The sequence below is a fragment of the Haplochromis burtoni genome, unplaced genomic scaffold, assembly GCF_018398535.1.
Source record: "Haplochromis burtoni strain Fernald_Lab_line unplaced genomic scaffold, NCSU_Asbu1 Contig_93, whole genome shotgun sequence".
Lineage (NCBI taxonomy): Eukaryota > Metazoa > Chordata > Actinopteri > Cichliformes > Cichlidae > Haplochromis > Haplochromis burtoni.
In genome coordinates, this window is record NW_024582454.1 from 1,931,417 (window position 1) to 1,948,656 (window position 17,240).

The following is a 17,240-nucleotide window of genomic DNA, read 5'->3' on the forward strand; positions in this document are numbered from 1 at the left end:
ACTATCTGAATATACCTTCTCTTTTTGTGTGTGTGTGTGTGTGTGTGTGTGTGTGTGTGTGTGTGTGTGTGGATCGGATCACTTTAATTTAGGTAACGAACTGATTTCCTACATCGTGCCAGTTTCTTTGCTCATATCCCTGAAGTTTCAGCCTTCAAGCTTTCAGACAGGAGACAAAATGTATGGCCTCATGTTTTGTTTCCGAGAAGATTTAAGCGAAAATTACTTAACTTTGGAGTTGCACTAACCCTGTCAAAAGAAGAGCCCAATGTCAAACTTCTATGAGGCAACAGTTGCGATTTCCTAATCCTGCTCCTCATGGTACCAGTATCTGCTGGTTTCCTATTCAGTTTCACTGGGGTGGTGGTGGTGGGGGGAATAATAAGCTACTCTCTCATGATTTGTGTGTACTGCCCCTTTTATCACAAGTGAACTTAATGCGTTGGTTTAACATAAAAAACCGTCAAAGTGCTCTAATAAAGCTTACTGTATTCAAGCACTTTTTTTTTTTACAGCAGATATTACCTTATGCATTTTGTTACTTTCAACCATTGACTGCTTTCAACATACTTGACCGGATGTGAGCGTTAATGAAGCGTGTGGTGCTCTTAATTTTTAGTAAAAAAAGATTTTTAATGCCATATTTTTTGCATATCTAAAAATCATAGATCTAAAATAACTGTGGCATGTGTTTGTTCAAGCTTTAAGAATGTGCCAGTAACTTAGAGCCCTGATGTGTTCATGCACATCAAAGTAAAATTGGCCTATTTTGAGAATGAAAATTACAATTCCAGAAATCACTTTTTTTTCCCCCTTTTTTTTTCTTTCTTTTTTTTTTTTTAAATATACACACAATACTGGTAAGTGAGCAGCGTTGACGCTATAGGTATATACATATTTCTGTGTGCTGAGGTTCTGCGTTTTTGTCGGTGACTTCGGCTACTTTGGAGGGCCATGTCTGACACGCTGTCATAGTTGTCATAACCAAAAAAGTGCAGGTTTGTGTGACAATTTTGGCGTCCATTTCAGCTTCACCCCTAGAGGGCAGTATTGCACTTTTTATTTCACAGTGGATATTTGTAAGCGCTGCTCATTGATTACTTAAAGAGAACATGGATAGGAAATTAGATGTGAGGTATTGTTTGAGCTTAAACGTTAAACAAGATTTCCAGCAGCAAATTTGACACTCCTTTAGTGGTCTCAAGAAATCTTTTGTGCTTAACAAAAATTTTGAATGTGGGCTTATGTGAATGTCACTTGTTTGTGTCAAAAATGCTGCAGCACAGGACAACAATTTTTTACAATAAATGCTGATGTCGTGCATTGCATGCCACATCTGTTTGTACATTGCAAACATATCAACTGTCAATTTTTCACCTCTATAGGATTTGTCTGTGGTTCTCTTCACTGTCACTCATGTTATATAAGGGAGAACTATGAGTAAAGCATGTTTCTAATGGTGCACTTTGTCCCTTTCTTAATAGCATAGAGATCCTATGCTAAAGAAGAGAGATGACTTTGAGGATATTCTGGAGGAGAGGAGGAACTCCAGTGACTTAAGATACGCTCTCAAATGTTACACTCCTGTTCTTTACAAAGGATTGACTCCATGCAAAGTCAGTGAGCTGAAGCAAATGGTGCTGCAGTCTGATCAGCTGGGTTATGTCATCACTCAGGTAAATTAGCTTTCTGGTTATACCTGGTGGATGTATTTTTCTCTTCAGTTCAGAAAATTACATTTCACAGTGAAAAATGTCTCCTACACTTTCCATTCTTTAACGCATTTATTTCAAGGGTTTCTGCAACAAGAAAATGCGTGCAAGCGAGCTAAAGTAACAAGTTTTACACAGCTTTTGAGTTGAGCACAGACAGGTATGACGCTCAGCACAGTTAACCACATAATAAAAGTGCTTCAGGAGACACCGACACCACAAACGCAGCTAAGAGGCCCAATTTAGTAACTCAAATGACCTTAGTTTAAGTGCAGAAAACACATTTAACCTAATTGCAACTACAGCCACCTGTGTCTGCAGCATTCTTTTAATCAAGGCAACCCTGACTTTAACTTTAAGCTTAAATCATGAAGATTGGCTCAAAAAGCAGATCAATCTCCAGTGGCTATCAGAGGAAATGTAGTTTGTGCCATGCACTTTTTAAAATTAACACCATTACTAGCATTCAAGGACAGCGTGGTGTTTTATGACACAGTAACAGGAAATGGTTTCTAATTTATTTAAAAAATATTACCTTATTTCATACAGTGAAAACTTCAAAGTCAGGAGCTACTACAAATAGACAAAGTCCAAAGTTTTCTCTCGAGTTCATAGACGAAGAAAATTGACAGAGAGGGACAAAGATCATCCTGCATTCTTATTGTCAGAAATGAATCACATTTACTTTTTTTTTAAAAGCATAATTTGTTTTAACATGTCTTTGTTTGTAATTGATTTATTTTGAATTTGAGGTTTCTAAAGAGAAGGGCATGACCACAGATGAAGTCACTGGGGAGGCGGCAGCCATCTTGGAGGAGATGGCTCAACGCTTGCAGCTCAGCACGGTTCGCTTCTTCGCCTTCACTCTCTCCAAAGTCTTTAAAACCTTGTTCAGGAGCATCTGTGTCAACGAAGAGGGCCTCCAGAGAGTGAGTGCGGGATGATAGCTCAGACAGTTACTCAAACTCGCACAGATGCACTTAACTTGTGCTTTCATTGTCGTTAGCTCCAGCAGGCCATTCATAACCATCCAGTAGTACTCCTGCCCAGTCACCGCAGCTACATGGACTTCTTGTTGATGTCGTACATCCTGTACACCTACGACCTGGCTCTACCTGTTATTGCTGCTGGCATGGGTAAGCAAAGGAATGAACAAGTGTGTGTATATGATGGGCTAGCAAATTATTAACTACACGTGTATCAGCTCGCCAGAGCTTGCTGTGTCACAGAAGTCTTAATTCTGCTTGACCGTATGTTTTAAAGATGGGCTTATAATACACCACCAGTATTTGCACATGAACTTTGCATTTCTCTGCAGACTTCATGGGGATGAAGGTCGTTGGGGAGATGCTGCGGATGTCTGGAGCTTTCTTTATTCGGAGGTCTTTTGGTGGAGATAAGTTGTACTGGGCTGTCTTCTCTGAGTATGTCAAGATTATGCTTAAGGTGAGGAGGCGGCTTCATTAGGGTTTGTGATTTGGAATGAGTCACATTTTTTTGTTTCTGTATTTCTATACCATTTATGTTCCTCTTTATCTCCTAACCTTAGAACGGATATGCACCAGTTGAATTTTTCCTAGAGGGCACCAGAAGCCGAACGGCCAAGTCTTTGACTCCAAAGTTGGGTAAGGCTCAGGTTTGAGCACATTTGATCTCTCCCAGGTTATTAGTGAAAAATGTAGATCTGAAGCTGTTTCTTTAAACATGTAAAAGTGATATGGTTGCAGAGGATTTTCTAGGCGTGTGTCACCAGAACGTTATTCAGCAGTAAATGTACTTTTGGCACTTATCCTTGTCTGTGTGTCCTCCTCCAGGTCTGTTAAATATAGTGATGGACCCATTTCTTAAAGGAGAAGTGTTTGACATTAGCTTGGTCCCCGTGAGTATCAGCTATGAGAGGACTCTGGAGGAGGCGCTTTATGCCAGGGAGCTGCTGGGTGTGCCAAAACCCAAGGAGTCCACTTCAGTGAGTAACATGAGACCTGTTTACTGTGAACATAATATCGTTAATTCATAATCATAGCAAAGCTGTTGAAATCAAAAGCTGTAGTTGGCAGTCTCGAGTGCAGAAAGTTATTTATTCTGGCATTTTGGAAGTGTAAAGCAGCTAGTCTGATTACTTGAGATCAAAGACATCTTTTTTTGTTTTTGACTGACTTGTATTTCAAAGAATAGTCTGAATGCATATTTCACTTGCAGACTTGCCAACACATACTGTATGATAATAAAACGCAGAGCTGGTATCGGAAAATGGGTCACGGAGACTTGAGCGTGTTGAGTAAGTGTAAGTGGGTCTTTCTTTGTCTTTAAAGACTTATTGTAAATCACTCTGTGCTCTTCTTCTTCTCGTCTCCTTTGTAGGGCCTGTTTAAAGCTAGAAAGATCCTCAGTGAAGACTACGGCAGTATCCACGTATACTTTGGCCAACCTGTGTCTGTAAGAAGTTTAGCTGAAAGCAGAGTTAACCGCAGCCAGTTCAACCTGATACCAAGGTACTGTTTTAATTTAAATTCCATTTGTAGTCTCAAATAGCTCAAATATCTCTATTTTCCACTGATTTTAACTTTTAGTATTTTGTGAAAATGACTCAAATCCAAGCCATGACTTGGCCCTGTGTCATTTGCTTGTCTTTTTCCTTATTAAATAAATTTTTTTGGACATTTTATTATCTTCTGTACTTGAATAGTTATAAAAACATTATTACTATCCGTCAATATCCATGCTAGATATTTATAAAGTTTAGAATTTGGCCTCTTTCTTCTCACTTTAATGAGTGTCTTGTGGACAGTGCTCACATTTTCAAACCATCTCTCTCTTGGTTAGCCGTACACATTTTGTATTTATTTAACTAAAGAAGTAGTTTTATGTTTAGGCTCGTTACAGATGCAAAATATAGTACCGACTAACTTTGAGCTTTATGATTCCAGACATATCCCCACGAGACCCAGTGAGGAAATCCTCAGCTTTGTGAATGACTCCGCCTACAGGCTGGTGCGAGCCCAGGAGGAGAACATGGTCCTGAAGCCTTGGGTCCTTCTGGCCTTCGTCCTGCTGCAGAAACAGGCGGCGGAGGATAAGCAAGGGACAGCACTCGATGAGCTCACTGAACAAGCAGTGTGGCTCAGGGACCTCTCTCGGCACTACGGAGCCTTCCTCCACTGGCCGGGTACCGTATGAGCCCAGTTATCGGTTTTAGCAATAATGAAAACTATGTACTAAAGTGAGAGGACTAACGAGAGGCCAAATCGAACAATCTTGATATAAAGTTCATACAATCTTTTCATGGCTGTGTGCACATTGACACATATACATGCAGTCCTCAGGCTGATGTTGGTAAGATAAGTAAAAGTTCAACATGGATAAAAGCAGATTAAGAACAGATTAACATCAAGAAATACTCAAAAATGATGTGAAAACATTTGTACTAAAGTTTTATTTCCTTTTAGGTGAAGTGCAGTCAAGAGACTTGCACTAATTCAGACAGTTTTTAGGAACCTTGTAAAAACAAAACAAGGAGAGATGCAACCTTAAACATAAACCGACAGGGGTAGAGCAATGCATAGGGATGATGTGATATTGATATGCAGCTCAACAACGTGGGATTTCCATCCCATCTTTTTTTTTTTTTTTTTTTTCCCCTCATCTATGATTCTCTCGTTTCTTCAGACCACATACCTCCCTCAGAGGTTGTTTCCTCCAGTCTTTCCCTTCATCGAGGTCTGGTGAGGATCTCTGAGGGAAGAGTCCAGCTGGCATTGGAACAAGGTTTGTTTTATCCCGGGTGTTTTTATTTCTCAATGTCAATTTTTTATTTTTAATCGTTCTAATATTAGCCCAGTCATAAAAACACGAGCTAAAGACTACATTTAAATAATCTAGCTGATACTCAGAGTCCAGTACAAATAATCAACAAAGACAGAGGCCAGTCAACCACAGGAAAGGACGGGTAGATTTTATTTTTTTTCTAATCTGACTCCACTTAAAACACAGACAATTAAAAACTGTTTACAAAAAAGGAAAACATAAGTAAATGAATGTTAATTATCTCTTGAAGTAGGAGGTCAACAGGTGCCCGGAGAGACTCGCAGTGCCATTACTCCAGAAGAGGAGCTCCTAAACCAGGCAGTCGTCATACTCTCCTGCGTCTCCTACAGGAATCAAGCACTAAACATCTTCATCCGACCGGCCCTGCTGGCCTCAGCCATCCACACTGCTGCCTCCAACCGGAAACGTAAGACTGCCACCACTGTGCTACTCTCAGCCTGCTCAGTCATTATGAGTGCAGGTAGAAATACAGGAAAAACAAGTAGTACTACTGTTAGTTAGGACACCACAGATTAAATCTACTTTGTGTAACAGGAAATGGGAGCTAACTGTTTATCTCCAGAAAATTCCTTTTCAGTTTTTCCAAGTAATTTTGTGCCAACTGAGCACAAGGTAAAAAAAAAAAAAAAAATTAAACTTATCTGATGAAAAAAGAGGTTTTTAAATGTTCTCTTAACTTGAGCTGACATCTATTTTTAACACGGATGTTTTTAGTCACAAAAGGGAAAACGCGACCATTGTGACAGTTTACAGTTCAGGTTTTTTTGTTTTGTTTTGTTTTGTGGTTTTAGATTCTGTGGAAGTTCTTAATCTGTCAAAAGTTTTTATATGGTATGATAATTTAATCTTTTTTTAATTGTGAATCCATATTGCAAAGTCAAACTAACAATGAAAAAATAAAAATCTAAACTCAGCTGGCAGCTAAGTGTCTTTAAAAAGTCACTTAAACTCAGCCTGTTTATGCTGACACATTTGCTATGATGCAGATGTAACCGTGAAGCTGGACAAGTTCAAATACTGGGGTCAAAAGCAGTGGATGGTGCAGAAGAGACTACAGACAGGGAGGAGTGGGTGGAGATGACTGTCAGGTGTGATTTCCGATGGGAGGATAGCAACAAGAGTGAAAGGGGAAGGTTTCCAAAATATTAGTGAGACCTACTATGATGAAACGAAGAGACAGGAGCCCAAGTTGAAGGTGGCAGGGGTGAAGATGAGGTTTTCACTGGGAGTGACCAGAATGGACAGGATTAGGGAGGAGTGCGTCAGAGAAACAGCACAGGTTGAGCAATTTGGACACAAAGGCTGAGATGGTGGAGGGAATATGGAGAATACTGGGGATGGAGGGGTACATGATATGCGGTGGTGACCTCTGTATGTGTCTTCCAGAGGAGATCTACAACGGCTTCAGCTTCCTGAGAAACATGTTTTCTAATGAGTTCATTCTCTGTCCTGGAGCTACTGTACAGGTGAGGCACATCTTCTCTGTGCTGGTGTACTCCAGATTAATTATGAATAAATTATTGTATGGTCATTGTGACATATTTCTCTCACCTCCTGTTGTCTGGCAGGACTTTGAGGAGGCCTGTTACCTGCTGGTGAAGACCGGAGCTCTGCAAATAAACCAGCAGGAGGTTCTGATCACAGAGAGAGGGCACAGGACTTTGGCCTTCCTCACCAGTGTTCTCGATCCATTCTTACAAGGATACCAGGTGAGGGAGACGCATATACAGCGACACAGTGTCGTTTTGAACACGAGTTGGCTGGATCGTATTTTGCATGTAACAGGTTGGAAGTGTCAGTCCTGTATTATGATGTCAAGTGCATGAAAATAGATCAAAGAAAAGCAGTTTGGTTCAAATGATTAAAAAACAAATTATCCGATTTGAAAGGAGATTTATTATAATTTATAATTTTCTCGTATATATTGTATTTAAATAACAACGTACGGTATGATAAGAAGGACACCTCAATCTCAACCATATAAATTTAAATTGTGTAATACACTGGGATATTTATAATTAGATCTGTTTGTATCTTAGAGCTATTTCGTTATATTTTGAAACTTTGTAAAATACCTTAGGTTTGTGCAGATGTCCTCTAGAGGGTGCTGTTGGCTCATCAGTCCTAACAGTTCCTTGTTTGCGTTTGTGGTGGCAGGTGGTGTGTCGGTTCCTGTGTGAAGAAGACTGTCTGACAGAAAAACAGTTTATTCCTGCTGTCCGGAAGTTCATCATCAAACATCTTCTCACAGGTTCTCTCCCAAAATGTTTCTTATTTCTACTTGTGATTTTTATTTTCAAACATTCAGTACTCTATGCCAATGATTACATGTTAAGTGCTCATGTGTAATTCCAGGTAGATTAAGGTATATTGAAGTGTTGTCATCGGACCTCCAGAAGAATGCTCTGGCAGCTTTGATAAGACTTGGAGCTGTGCAGAAAATCAAAGGGTATGTTGGTTTTACTCACCTGCGTGTCCCATGTTGGTTTGATCGGCTGTCTGGCTATCCCACCCTTACACCTATGCCATTTATTTATTTATTTATTTTTTTTTTTCTTTTTGTGTGTGGGAAATATTGAGCTCATTTGTATAATGTGATCAAAAGTCAATTAAAACACAGCAAGAAAACCAAAACCTTTATGGTCAGAATAAAGTGGAAACCACAAAGCTTTTTAGTTTTACTCTTTTCATTTCATCCAAAAATATATTACCTCTCTTATCTGTTATCTAGTCTGGCAGATGGTTTGGATTTTATTTGCTTTAGTGTTGATATCATTCCTCTAATTTCTACTTCCAGCTCACAATGCCTCTGCAACACTGATTTTTAAGAAATGTGGGAGGCATCCCTTTAATATTGGATTATCCAGTGGACGCTATAAAGTGCCACTAGAACTACATTTTAATTAAGTCTTTTTTTTTTCTTTTTTTTTCTTTGTCTTGAAAGTAACAACTATTGCTTCAATGTTTTTCCTTCAGAGGCGAGGAACAGGGGACTTTAAAACTCAACAAGGTGATGTTAAACTCCTTGGAAGACACTCTTGGTAAGAAATAAGCTGTAAGTTTGTGTCTAAATAACCAGACTGCATATTTGTTGGGTTTGCTTTAAACCACACATATTTTCTGTCCCTACAGGAGGAAAACTCCCCACTCAGAAATCTGTTGTCGCTCACCTCTAATTCAGCGACCCCTATTAGCCGAAGGGCATCGCGGACGGTCAGGGCAATGCGCTGATGTCGCTCTGCTCCACGTGGTTTGTTACGAGTCATCCTGGCCTACTTGCTGTGTTCTGTGAGAGATGGAACAAAAGACTTGCCATCTGGAGACGGCTCAACCCTGCGTTTAGTTTTTTTTTTCTTTAATTTCTCTCCTTGCCTTTTTTCCAAAATGCTTCTCAGATTCTCCTTTTAAAACCTTTTTTATGAATCTACATAAAACCACATGATGGGTGAAGCCTTTGAAGGTACACTGCTGAGCTTCTTTGGCTCATTCTGAATAACGGATCTTTTGTTTATGAGCGGCCTTGTGAAAGCTTCTGAATGTGCCATCTTCACTCAGCGTAGAGGCCATTCTCTGTTAATGCATTTGAAATGTGTTTCTAACTCTGAACGTGGCTTTTGTTTTCCTCACTTTGCTTTTTCATTCAAGCTTTGTTTGTTAGCTGTTAGTCACTCCTATCCTTTTGAGCACTTTAACTAATGTATTCATGCTGTGTGGTGTGGGCCTCTATCCCAGTTGTATGTTGTGGTGCTGGTTTCTTTGTTTTCTTGAATTTGGTGATTATGTATTTGAACTTTGGGTAAATATTTTAGTACCACATACTACCCGTCTACCCACCCATCCTCAGGCCTTTTTGCCAACTCTCCAAACTACTTGGACAAGAAGTACATATGTCTTTGTTTACACAGTGGAGACACTGCTACAAGTTCAATGCCAGGGTCATCAAGTTGCCAAACTCCATATACAATTGAAGTTATACTCAAGCACTACCAGCTGTACCAAAGCCACAGGTTTGTGGGAAATAAATTCTTGAGTCTCGACTAGTTACTGAAGTTGCATCATATTACCATTGAGTTTTACTTATAGTATCTAAAAGGAGAATAATGTTCAGGCTTTATTTATATTTAAAGAAGTGATACACACGGGGTTTGTTCCTTACAAGGGAAGTAAGAAAATTCATAGAAGGAATTTTCAGAATATTTTCAGTGGCTTATTCAGGACTCAGGATTACACACGATTAGCATGGTAACATTTTTCAGTGAGTGTTTTTTATTTAGTTTTTGTAGTTCAAGTTTTCGAGGTAAAACTAGATCATTTATTTTGTCGACTCCTATCTGTGCACTCCTGTTACCTTAGAAATCCCATCAATTCAACAGCAGCAGATTTGAGTTCTTGCTGGAAAATGCTTTGGAGGCAAAGAAAAACAGTACAGATTGGTTTAACTATGAGCAAAGCCAAACCAAATTTCATGGAAATTGCCATCTGTGTTACATTTGAGCTGCAACTTAACAAACAATAAGCACAGCTTTCAGTGATCTTGTTTGTGTGCCTAATGTCAACGATTCATTCAAAATTTAATGGGAAACAAAAGGTAGTACCCTATTTAGGTTTGAGTATAAGTAATGTGCAAAAAAGGCAGTAAAGAACTTGACAAATGTCAAAAAATATAGATTGGTGCTGTAGTAGAATAACTGTGGGCCTAAAAGTAAATGGGGGGGGGTTTGTGTAACATTGACAGCCAAAGTAACAAAACCTTGATATGCAAACAGCTTTCTATGATGCATAGAAAAGTTGTACGTAAAGGAAGACTTAAATGAGGACTCTCAAAAATGCACTGTAATAGCAGAAGTAGTGGGTTACTTACACATTACACCTACCTATACCAAAAAGCTCCTGGTGCACATGATTGTGCTGCTGTTAATGCCAGAGGAGGTTTGGATCTCAGTCAGCAGAGTGATGGTGACTATTACTGTGCCTCAGCATTTGGAGAACCCACATTGCTGTATTAGGGTATGTGGTCTGACATAAAACCACTTACAGCTGATTGTGGAATATGTAGGAGGAAAGAAATTTCACAAACAGACTTGTTATATCTGTGGCATCCCATTAAAGTACCACTCTCATTTTTTTTTCAAATGTTTGTATGGGCAGACTGAATAACTGGATGGTTGATTTTAAATACCTGTAGCAAAACGCCTTGCTTCAAAGATTAAGACGTGTGGCCCAATACTTTTGTCCATATAGTGTCTGTCAGATTTCTGTGGTTTGGCAAAAAAGAGAAATCGCAACATCTTCAAACTTTTCTGCACGAAAGTGTTTATTCATCTTTATTTGTTTATCCGTTGGTCAGATGTTGAGCTTGTAAAACTTAAAGTGAACTTTAACCTAAAGAAAAGTTTCATTTCATTTCATTACGCCGACAAAAGTTCAAGTTTGTGTTCTGCGTTTGAATTGTTTTACTTTCTCACCTCAATAACAGCTGTCAAATAATGTCTAAAGGTCAGATTTCTTTCTGTGCATTTACATTTTATAGCCACATTATTAGATAGATTCAAATGAATTGGATCTCATGAATGTATCAGCTGGTCCTTTTTTTTTTTTTTTTTTTTAAAAAAGCTTTTCTTAATGTCATAATGCTAAATCTGGTTTGTGGTTACTTTTTTTTGCTGTATTGTTGTTTGCTGGGCTGCATTACTTTTAAGTATTCCTAAAATTTAGACCACAACATTTCACTTGAACAGTATTGGATTCCATTAGACTGTACCTAATAATATGGTAGGTCAGTGTACAAGGGCCTTTTAGTACTAAATGTATGGGCTGGTTAAATGGAAAAAGTATGTTAATAAAACCTTTTGAAATACAGTTCTCGTCTCTGAAATTGTCTCTTCTGTCGATGAACTGGGTTGCGGGATGAAGATGATCCAATTGATTAACATTCACTCCATCATCATCCTCCAACATCCAGCGTTTGGTGTGATAGTCGGTTCTCTTGTGGCTCAGATATTGAGAGAAACTCTTTGATCATACCTGATTAAAAGATCAAGTGAGCATATGTTATCATTGCTGATGTACTTCCATAAACTTTAATCTCAAAATGTTCGGCTTCTTTCTTTCGGTCTACAACTATCCCTGTGCAAATCTCAGGATGCATGACTTTGGCTACCAGTTCACATCGCTCTCATTGGTTGTTGACTTTTAAAATCAAAATTTACCAATATTCAGTTTTAAGCTACATTTGCACATGTATTTTAGACATCTGAACAGTTTCTTCCTATCACATAACCACTCCAATGGATACATTTGGACAATTTGGGCTTCAGTACTTTTGTCAAGGGATGCTTTGACATGTAGACCGGAGCAGCCAGGGATCAAACTGCTGACCTTTCCATTATTATAACCTCGACCCTCTGAGACCAAACAGAAGCTGCATGCATGTTTACTGTCAGTCTAATATCAAACTAATTCGACAGTGTCTGTTACTATGCCCACTCCCTAAAGTCCTGCCTTCTGCTCTTTAGAGCAAACTGTCTCTTGTTCACGCCACTGAAGTTCTTGTAATTGTTGGGGGTTTTTTTTGTGTTTTGCTGAGATCACTATTGCATATATATGGTAAATGTATTTGTATAGCGCTTTACTTGGTCCCTAAGGACTCCAAAGCGCTTTACACTACATTCAGTCATGCACCCATTCACACACACATTCACACCCTGGTGGTGGCAAGCTACAATTTGGCTGCATTGCACTGACAGAGGCGAGGCTGCCGGACACTGGCGCCACCAGTAGGCAATGGGTGAAGTGTCTTGCCCAAGGACACAATGACCGAGACGGGGCTCGAACCGGCAACCTTCAGATTACAAGACAAACTGCCAACTCTTGAGCCACGATCGAATGAACCACAAACTGTAACCGTGAATTGGAATATGGCATGCTGCATGCTAACAGGTTACCTCACAGCTCACATTCATTGATTTTACTCAAACAGCAGAGCACCTCATAATAAATATGTATTCTTTAAAAAAAAATCTGTCTTGCTCCACAACAAAAGTCAGCAGGGTAAAAATTACTTTTGAGAATTTTAAGGTCGGATACGTCTGACCAGATTTTAAGATTTGTCAATCACATCTCAGAGCTAGAATAAACCTTGACTACTTTTGTTTGAAATGTTTTACAAAAATCCCGCAGACACAGAACAATGTTGGCATTCAGTTGCAGCTGTCCTTTTGATTTATCAGCTTGTTGCATAACTTTGCATGTCTGCTCTGGGCAGGTGTTAAATATCAGAAAGCGACTGTCTGCTGCATCTGGAAGAGATGCTGATGATAGTGGTGAGTTTAAATAAGATCAGTCCATGTAGCTGTGGGCGCTAAAACCAAAACAATAAGCTGGCAGACACTACAAAGCCCCATAAAGCTGAGGGGACTTGCACAGTCAGATGGCAATCTTAACAGAGGCAACTGTGCATAGTCACTTCATCCTTTGCTAACATGATGGTTGTTTAGAGCAGCTATAGAATCATCCATCCTTGTATCCATTTTCTTATGCTATTCCAATTCAGGGTTACACTTAGACTGAAGCTTACACCAGCTGTCAGAGTGTGAGAGGCAGGGTAAACCCTGAATCTATCACAGGACTAAAGTCTACCACAGGGATCAATCAGATTAATTGAACTAAAATGTCCAGTCGATCAAAAACATGGTGACTGGGTACAGAGCAATAAAGATGGTGCCCTGGGGTTGCCTATATCAGTAGTGCCATGACTTTTGAATCAAAAGCTTTTAATTTGAAGGGATTTCTAAGGTCTTTAGCAGAAGAAGTGAAGGTACACTGTTAAAACGATTAAGGGAACACTTGATTATCACAGTATAACGCAAACACAGTTAAACATCAGGGACATAAATTTGTCCAGTTAGGAACCCTATGCTTTGGTGCAAATGATTCAGGATGCACACGTAGTCCAGCTTCTCCATGTCGCAGTCCTCAGCACAGATCCCACTAAAAGACAGCAGGACCTCACAGAGTCTGTTGCTGACAGTTTGGTCAGAAACACATGAATAGCTGGCTGGAGGGCATTTTGTGGCACTCTGGCAGCGCTTCTCCTGTTCCTCATCACACAAAGGAGCAGATACCAACCCTGCTGCCGGGTCAATGCCTTTCTACGGCCCTGTCCAGCTCTCCTTGTGAACTGATTCATCTTCTGGTATCTCCTCCACACTCGTGAGAAAGCAAACCTTGACTGAAAAGATATGCCATCCTGTAAGAGCTGAACTACCTGTGTAACCTAAATGGGCTGCAGATACCATTTCATGCTAGTAGTGAAGCTAAATAGAGAAAAATCAGTTAAGATAAGTAGAGAGCAACAGGGGTTATCTTGTTCTTGCCTCATTAGTACCCTGGAGAGCATAAGCGCAATAATTTGTGCTTCCTAACTGAACAGACCGACATCCCTAAAGCTTAACTGACTTATTGTTACGCTGTGACGATCAGGCGTTCTCTTAATTTTTACGAGCAGTGTATATATTTTGTGTGGTTTTGTGTCCAAGAACAAGAAAGTTAGAAAAGCCATGTTATATTTTGTTTCACACACATATACACGTGAGATATATATACACGAGAAGCTCGAGAAATACCAAGGGCTCAGAGAAGAGCTCGAGAAGATGTGGAGGGTGAAGGTGACGGTGGTCCCAGTGGTAATCAGAGCACTAGGTGCGGTGACTCCCAAGCTAGGCGAGTGGCTCCAGCAGATCCCGGGAACAACATTGGAGATCTCTGTCCAGAAGAGCGCAGTCCTGGGAACAGCTAAGATACTGCGCAGGACCCTCAAGCTCCCGGGCCTCTGGTAGGAAGGATTGACTGCCCACAGGGGCGAGTGGGGAATTTTTTTTTTTTTTTGAAAATTAAATAATTTTTTTTTACATTTAAAAAAAATTAATCTGTACTTCAAGGACTAACAGTAAGCCTCTCTGGCAATCCCCAGGAGATCTGGCAGTGCTGAAGCAATTACATTACACTGCATTAGATAGCCGGTCATAACAGAGTATAATAGGTGGAAGCAGAAAGAGCTGCTTCATAAAATCTACCTCTTGGTGTCAGGCTTGGCTCTCTCTGAGACTTCACTTCATGGCACTTAGTTGATGCATGGACACTACCACGCTATCGCGCGCACACACTATCACAGCAGCATTTTTCATCATGTTTTGTGGCTCTGCTGCTGAGTAAGAGACTGCTGCCAGCAAATCCACCACTTTCCATCCATATTGCCCTTTCTTTCATACTCAGTCTCTGACAAATTATAGGTTCATCTAAAGTTGCCATACCAAATTGCTTATACACACACAACTCCAGTCCATCCATTCAAGCAACCGTCCATCCATCCATCCTCCCATCCTCCCACCCAGCCATTCCTTCCTCCTATTTTCTTTTTCTCTTTCTCTCCCTCCCGTCTCCCTGGTGGTGGTGTATTACAGTGACAGCCATAGCCATATCAGCACTTTATCTGCTATATTATGACAAGCTGTTATTGAAAAAGGGGCACATGCACACACACATGCAGAAGGGCAGAACCCAAATAAACTGCTTTCTGATCTGTGGCAGCTACTGAGGGTAAAAAAAGGACGTTTCTGCTGTTTTATAACCATAAGTACAATGTTTTTATTACTTTTATTTTCCCTAAAACTGACCTGTTATTCCTTTACCTTCTCTTTGTGTGTCTCTGTGCATGTACAGGGGTGATTGAGTGCACACGGGCCTGGCGTTGTGCCCAGAGGGGTGTGTGGAGGTCTATATGTACAGAATTGATTGAAAGAAAAAGGTACCCTGGTGTATAATGTTTCAGCAGTTAACCTTAGGTAATAGTAGCCTGATGGATTCAGCTCATTTCTTCTAGCAGATCCTCTTCATCAGCCCTGCACTGGAGGCTTGAAAATTTACATGCAGTAAGGGGGACCAGCGCTCAATGTCAATTCTGGGGACTACCAGAAATCCCAGAAGAGGGTCCTGAAGATCGCAATTAGTACACATTTGAAGGTTTTCCCCAGTCACACCCTATATAAAAAAATGCCGCAAGCTGAAGTACATTATTTCAGGATTCTCATCATGAAAAACATTTCTGCTCTCAGTATTTTCCCTTCAAACCACGAATCCCATTTTTATTGACACAAAGACAAGAAAAAGTGCTTTCAGAGGCCACTTACAGGTGAAAACTGTTCATTCCTCAGGAACTAGAATCAAATAGCATCCATAAGTCACAAAAACTCTACAGCGAGCTGCAGCAGTTTGAGGGAAATTGCACCTATTGAAGCTTTAGGAAGTCCCGCAGGTGCACATTTTAAAGAAAAAGTCACTCAAACCACTGAGCTTCTGTTTTTCCGTTATTTTCCTCAGGTGTGCCAGTCACAGGAGGCCTCACATTAAGTGCTTCAATGCCCAGTGTAATCACTTATTTAATGCTGAGAAATTGTAGGTCCATGGGGACAATCTGCTGCCTCAGAGTAGCATCAAACTGTTCCATAAAATCACTAATATTTCATGTATTAGATATTTTTTTGCAAGGCCTTAAGAGTTCTGGAGATTGATCTCCTTTTAGTGTAAGGAGTGTGTTACTTTTCATCCATCAAACAAAGTACAGCTACCTAAGTACAAAATGACAGTAAGTACAATTTGATAAGGACAATACTTTTTTTGGATTATTTTTTACTTTATACATCTACTATAGCAGAAATGTTTACTATTTTATACAGCCTTTATTTGACAACCCCTTTTCATATGAAAGATATATGAAGTACAAAAAACAGTATAAATAAAGAGTTTTTTTTTAAAACTCTTTACAAAAGGCAGAAATTTACTTTGGACTCCTTTAAAATTCCAAATTCAAGAGATCTTTGAAATCATGTGAAAGAGAAATTCCATATGGTTTCACCTGAATAATAGAAAGAGGGCAAATGGACATATATTTACCATACCAGCTTTATGTATAAAGCACTTTAACATAAAAACAGGGTTCACAAAGTGCTGTACATATACAAATAGCATAAGCAAAATAAAATAAGATCAAATCAAATCAAATCAAATAAATGAGTGGGGGGTGGGGGGCAGGCCATTAAGAGATTTAAACACAAATAAAAGGACTTTAAAAATGATCCTAAAATGTACAGGTAGCCAGTGGAGTGAAATTAAAATGGGGGTAATGTGCTCAGACGTTTAAAAGACGTTATGCAGCGTGTTGCACAATAAAAAAAAAAAGGTTTTTGTTGATGAGCCTGCTTTCCTCCCAACAACTGGCCACCACCTGATTGTACATATTGTAGTTAAATCTACCCTGAGCAACTATGATGTTATAATTCTGCTTAGATGCTCTGCTTTTACCTTTATATGCATAGTTTCACACTTAGGTATTGATAGGATATAAATACTTCAGTTTCTTTGACTTTAAAGTAAATCTTCAAATGGGAAGCAAAAGTATATTTTTTCCTAAACGCAGAAACAGGATGCCCTGCTGTGCTTTTTAGCTGCAAAACTCACTGAGGCTCAAACTCACTGCTGGTACTTTCCCTACTTTGGAACAGAAGGGTGTTTGGTGATTCCAGAGAAAAGCCACTGCCAACAGAAATTAACTTTTCACAGTTTATACTTCATGTGAACAAATTAAAAATTAGTACCAGCACTAAAATGTATCCGACAGCAACATCTGTGGTCTTGTGTGGTTAGTTG

General features: G+C 39.6%; 1 protein-coding gene across 2 annotated transcripts in view; it reads left to right on the plus strand.

Moving 5' to 3' along the window:
• Nucleotides 1-11,396, plus strand: part of gnpat (glyceronephosphate O-acyltransferase) — an 11,843-nt gene extending 447 nt beyond the window's left edge. Inside the window, exons 2-17 of one of the 2 annotated variants that reach the window (XM_005930493.3) lie at nucleotides 1,485-1,676; nucleotides 2,465-2,641; nucleotides 2,719-2,848; nucleotides 3,031-3,158; nucleotides 3,262-3,337; nucleotides 3,527-3,678; nucleotides 4,074-4,204; nucleotides 4,640-4,878; nucleotides 5,379-5,477; nucleotides 5,767-5,943; nucleotides 6,924-7,003; nucleotides 7,106-7,246; nucleotides 7,695-7,788; nucleotides 7,893-7,986; nucleotides 8,514-8,578; nucleotides 8,670-11,396. In XM_005930493.3, the coding sequence (XP_005930555.1) occupies nucleotides 1,485-1,676; nucleotides 2,465-2,641; nucleotides 2,719-2,848; nucleotides 3,031-3,158; nucleotides 3,262-3,337; nucleotides 3,527-3,678; nucleotides 4,074-4,204; nucleotides 4,640-4,878; nucleotides 5,379-5,477; nucleotides 5,767-5,943; nucleotides 6,924-7,003; nucleotides 7,106-7,246; nucleotides 7,695-7,788; nucleotides 7,893-7,986; nucleotides 8,514-8,578; nucleotides 8,670-8,713 (2,019 nt within the window). In that variant the 3' untranslated portion in view covers nucleotides 8,714-11,396. The remainder of the gene's footprint in view (nucleotides 1-1,484; nucleotides 1,677-2,464; nucleotides 2,642-2,718; nucleotides 2,849-3,030; nucleotides 3,159-3,261; nucleotides 3,338-3,526; nucleotides 3,679-4,073; nucleotides 4,205-4,639; nucleotides 4,879-5,378; nucleotides 5,478-5,766; nucleotides 5,944-6,923; nucleotides 7,004-7,105; nucleotides 7,247-7,694; nucleotides 7,789-7,892; nucleotides 7,987-8,513; nucleotides 8,579-8,669) is intronic. The other variant, XM_005930494.3, reaches the window with a different exon arrangement.
• Nucleotides 11,397-17,240: the final 5,844 nt, after the last annotated feature.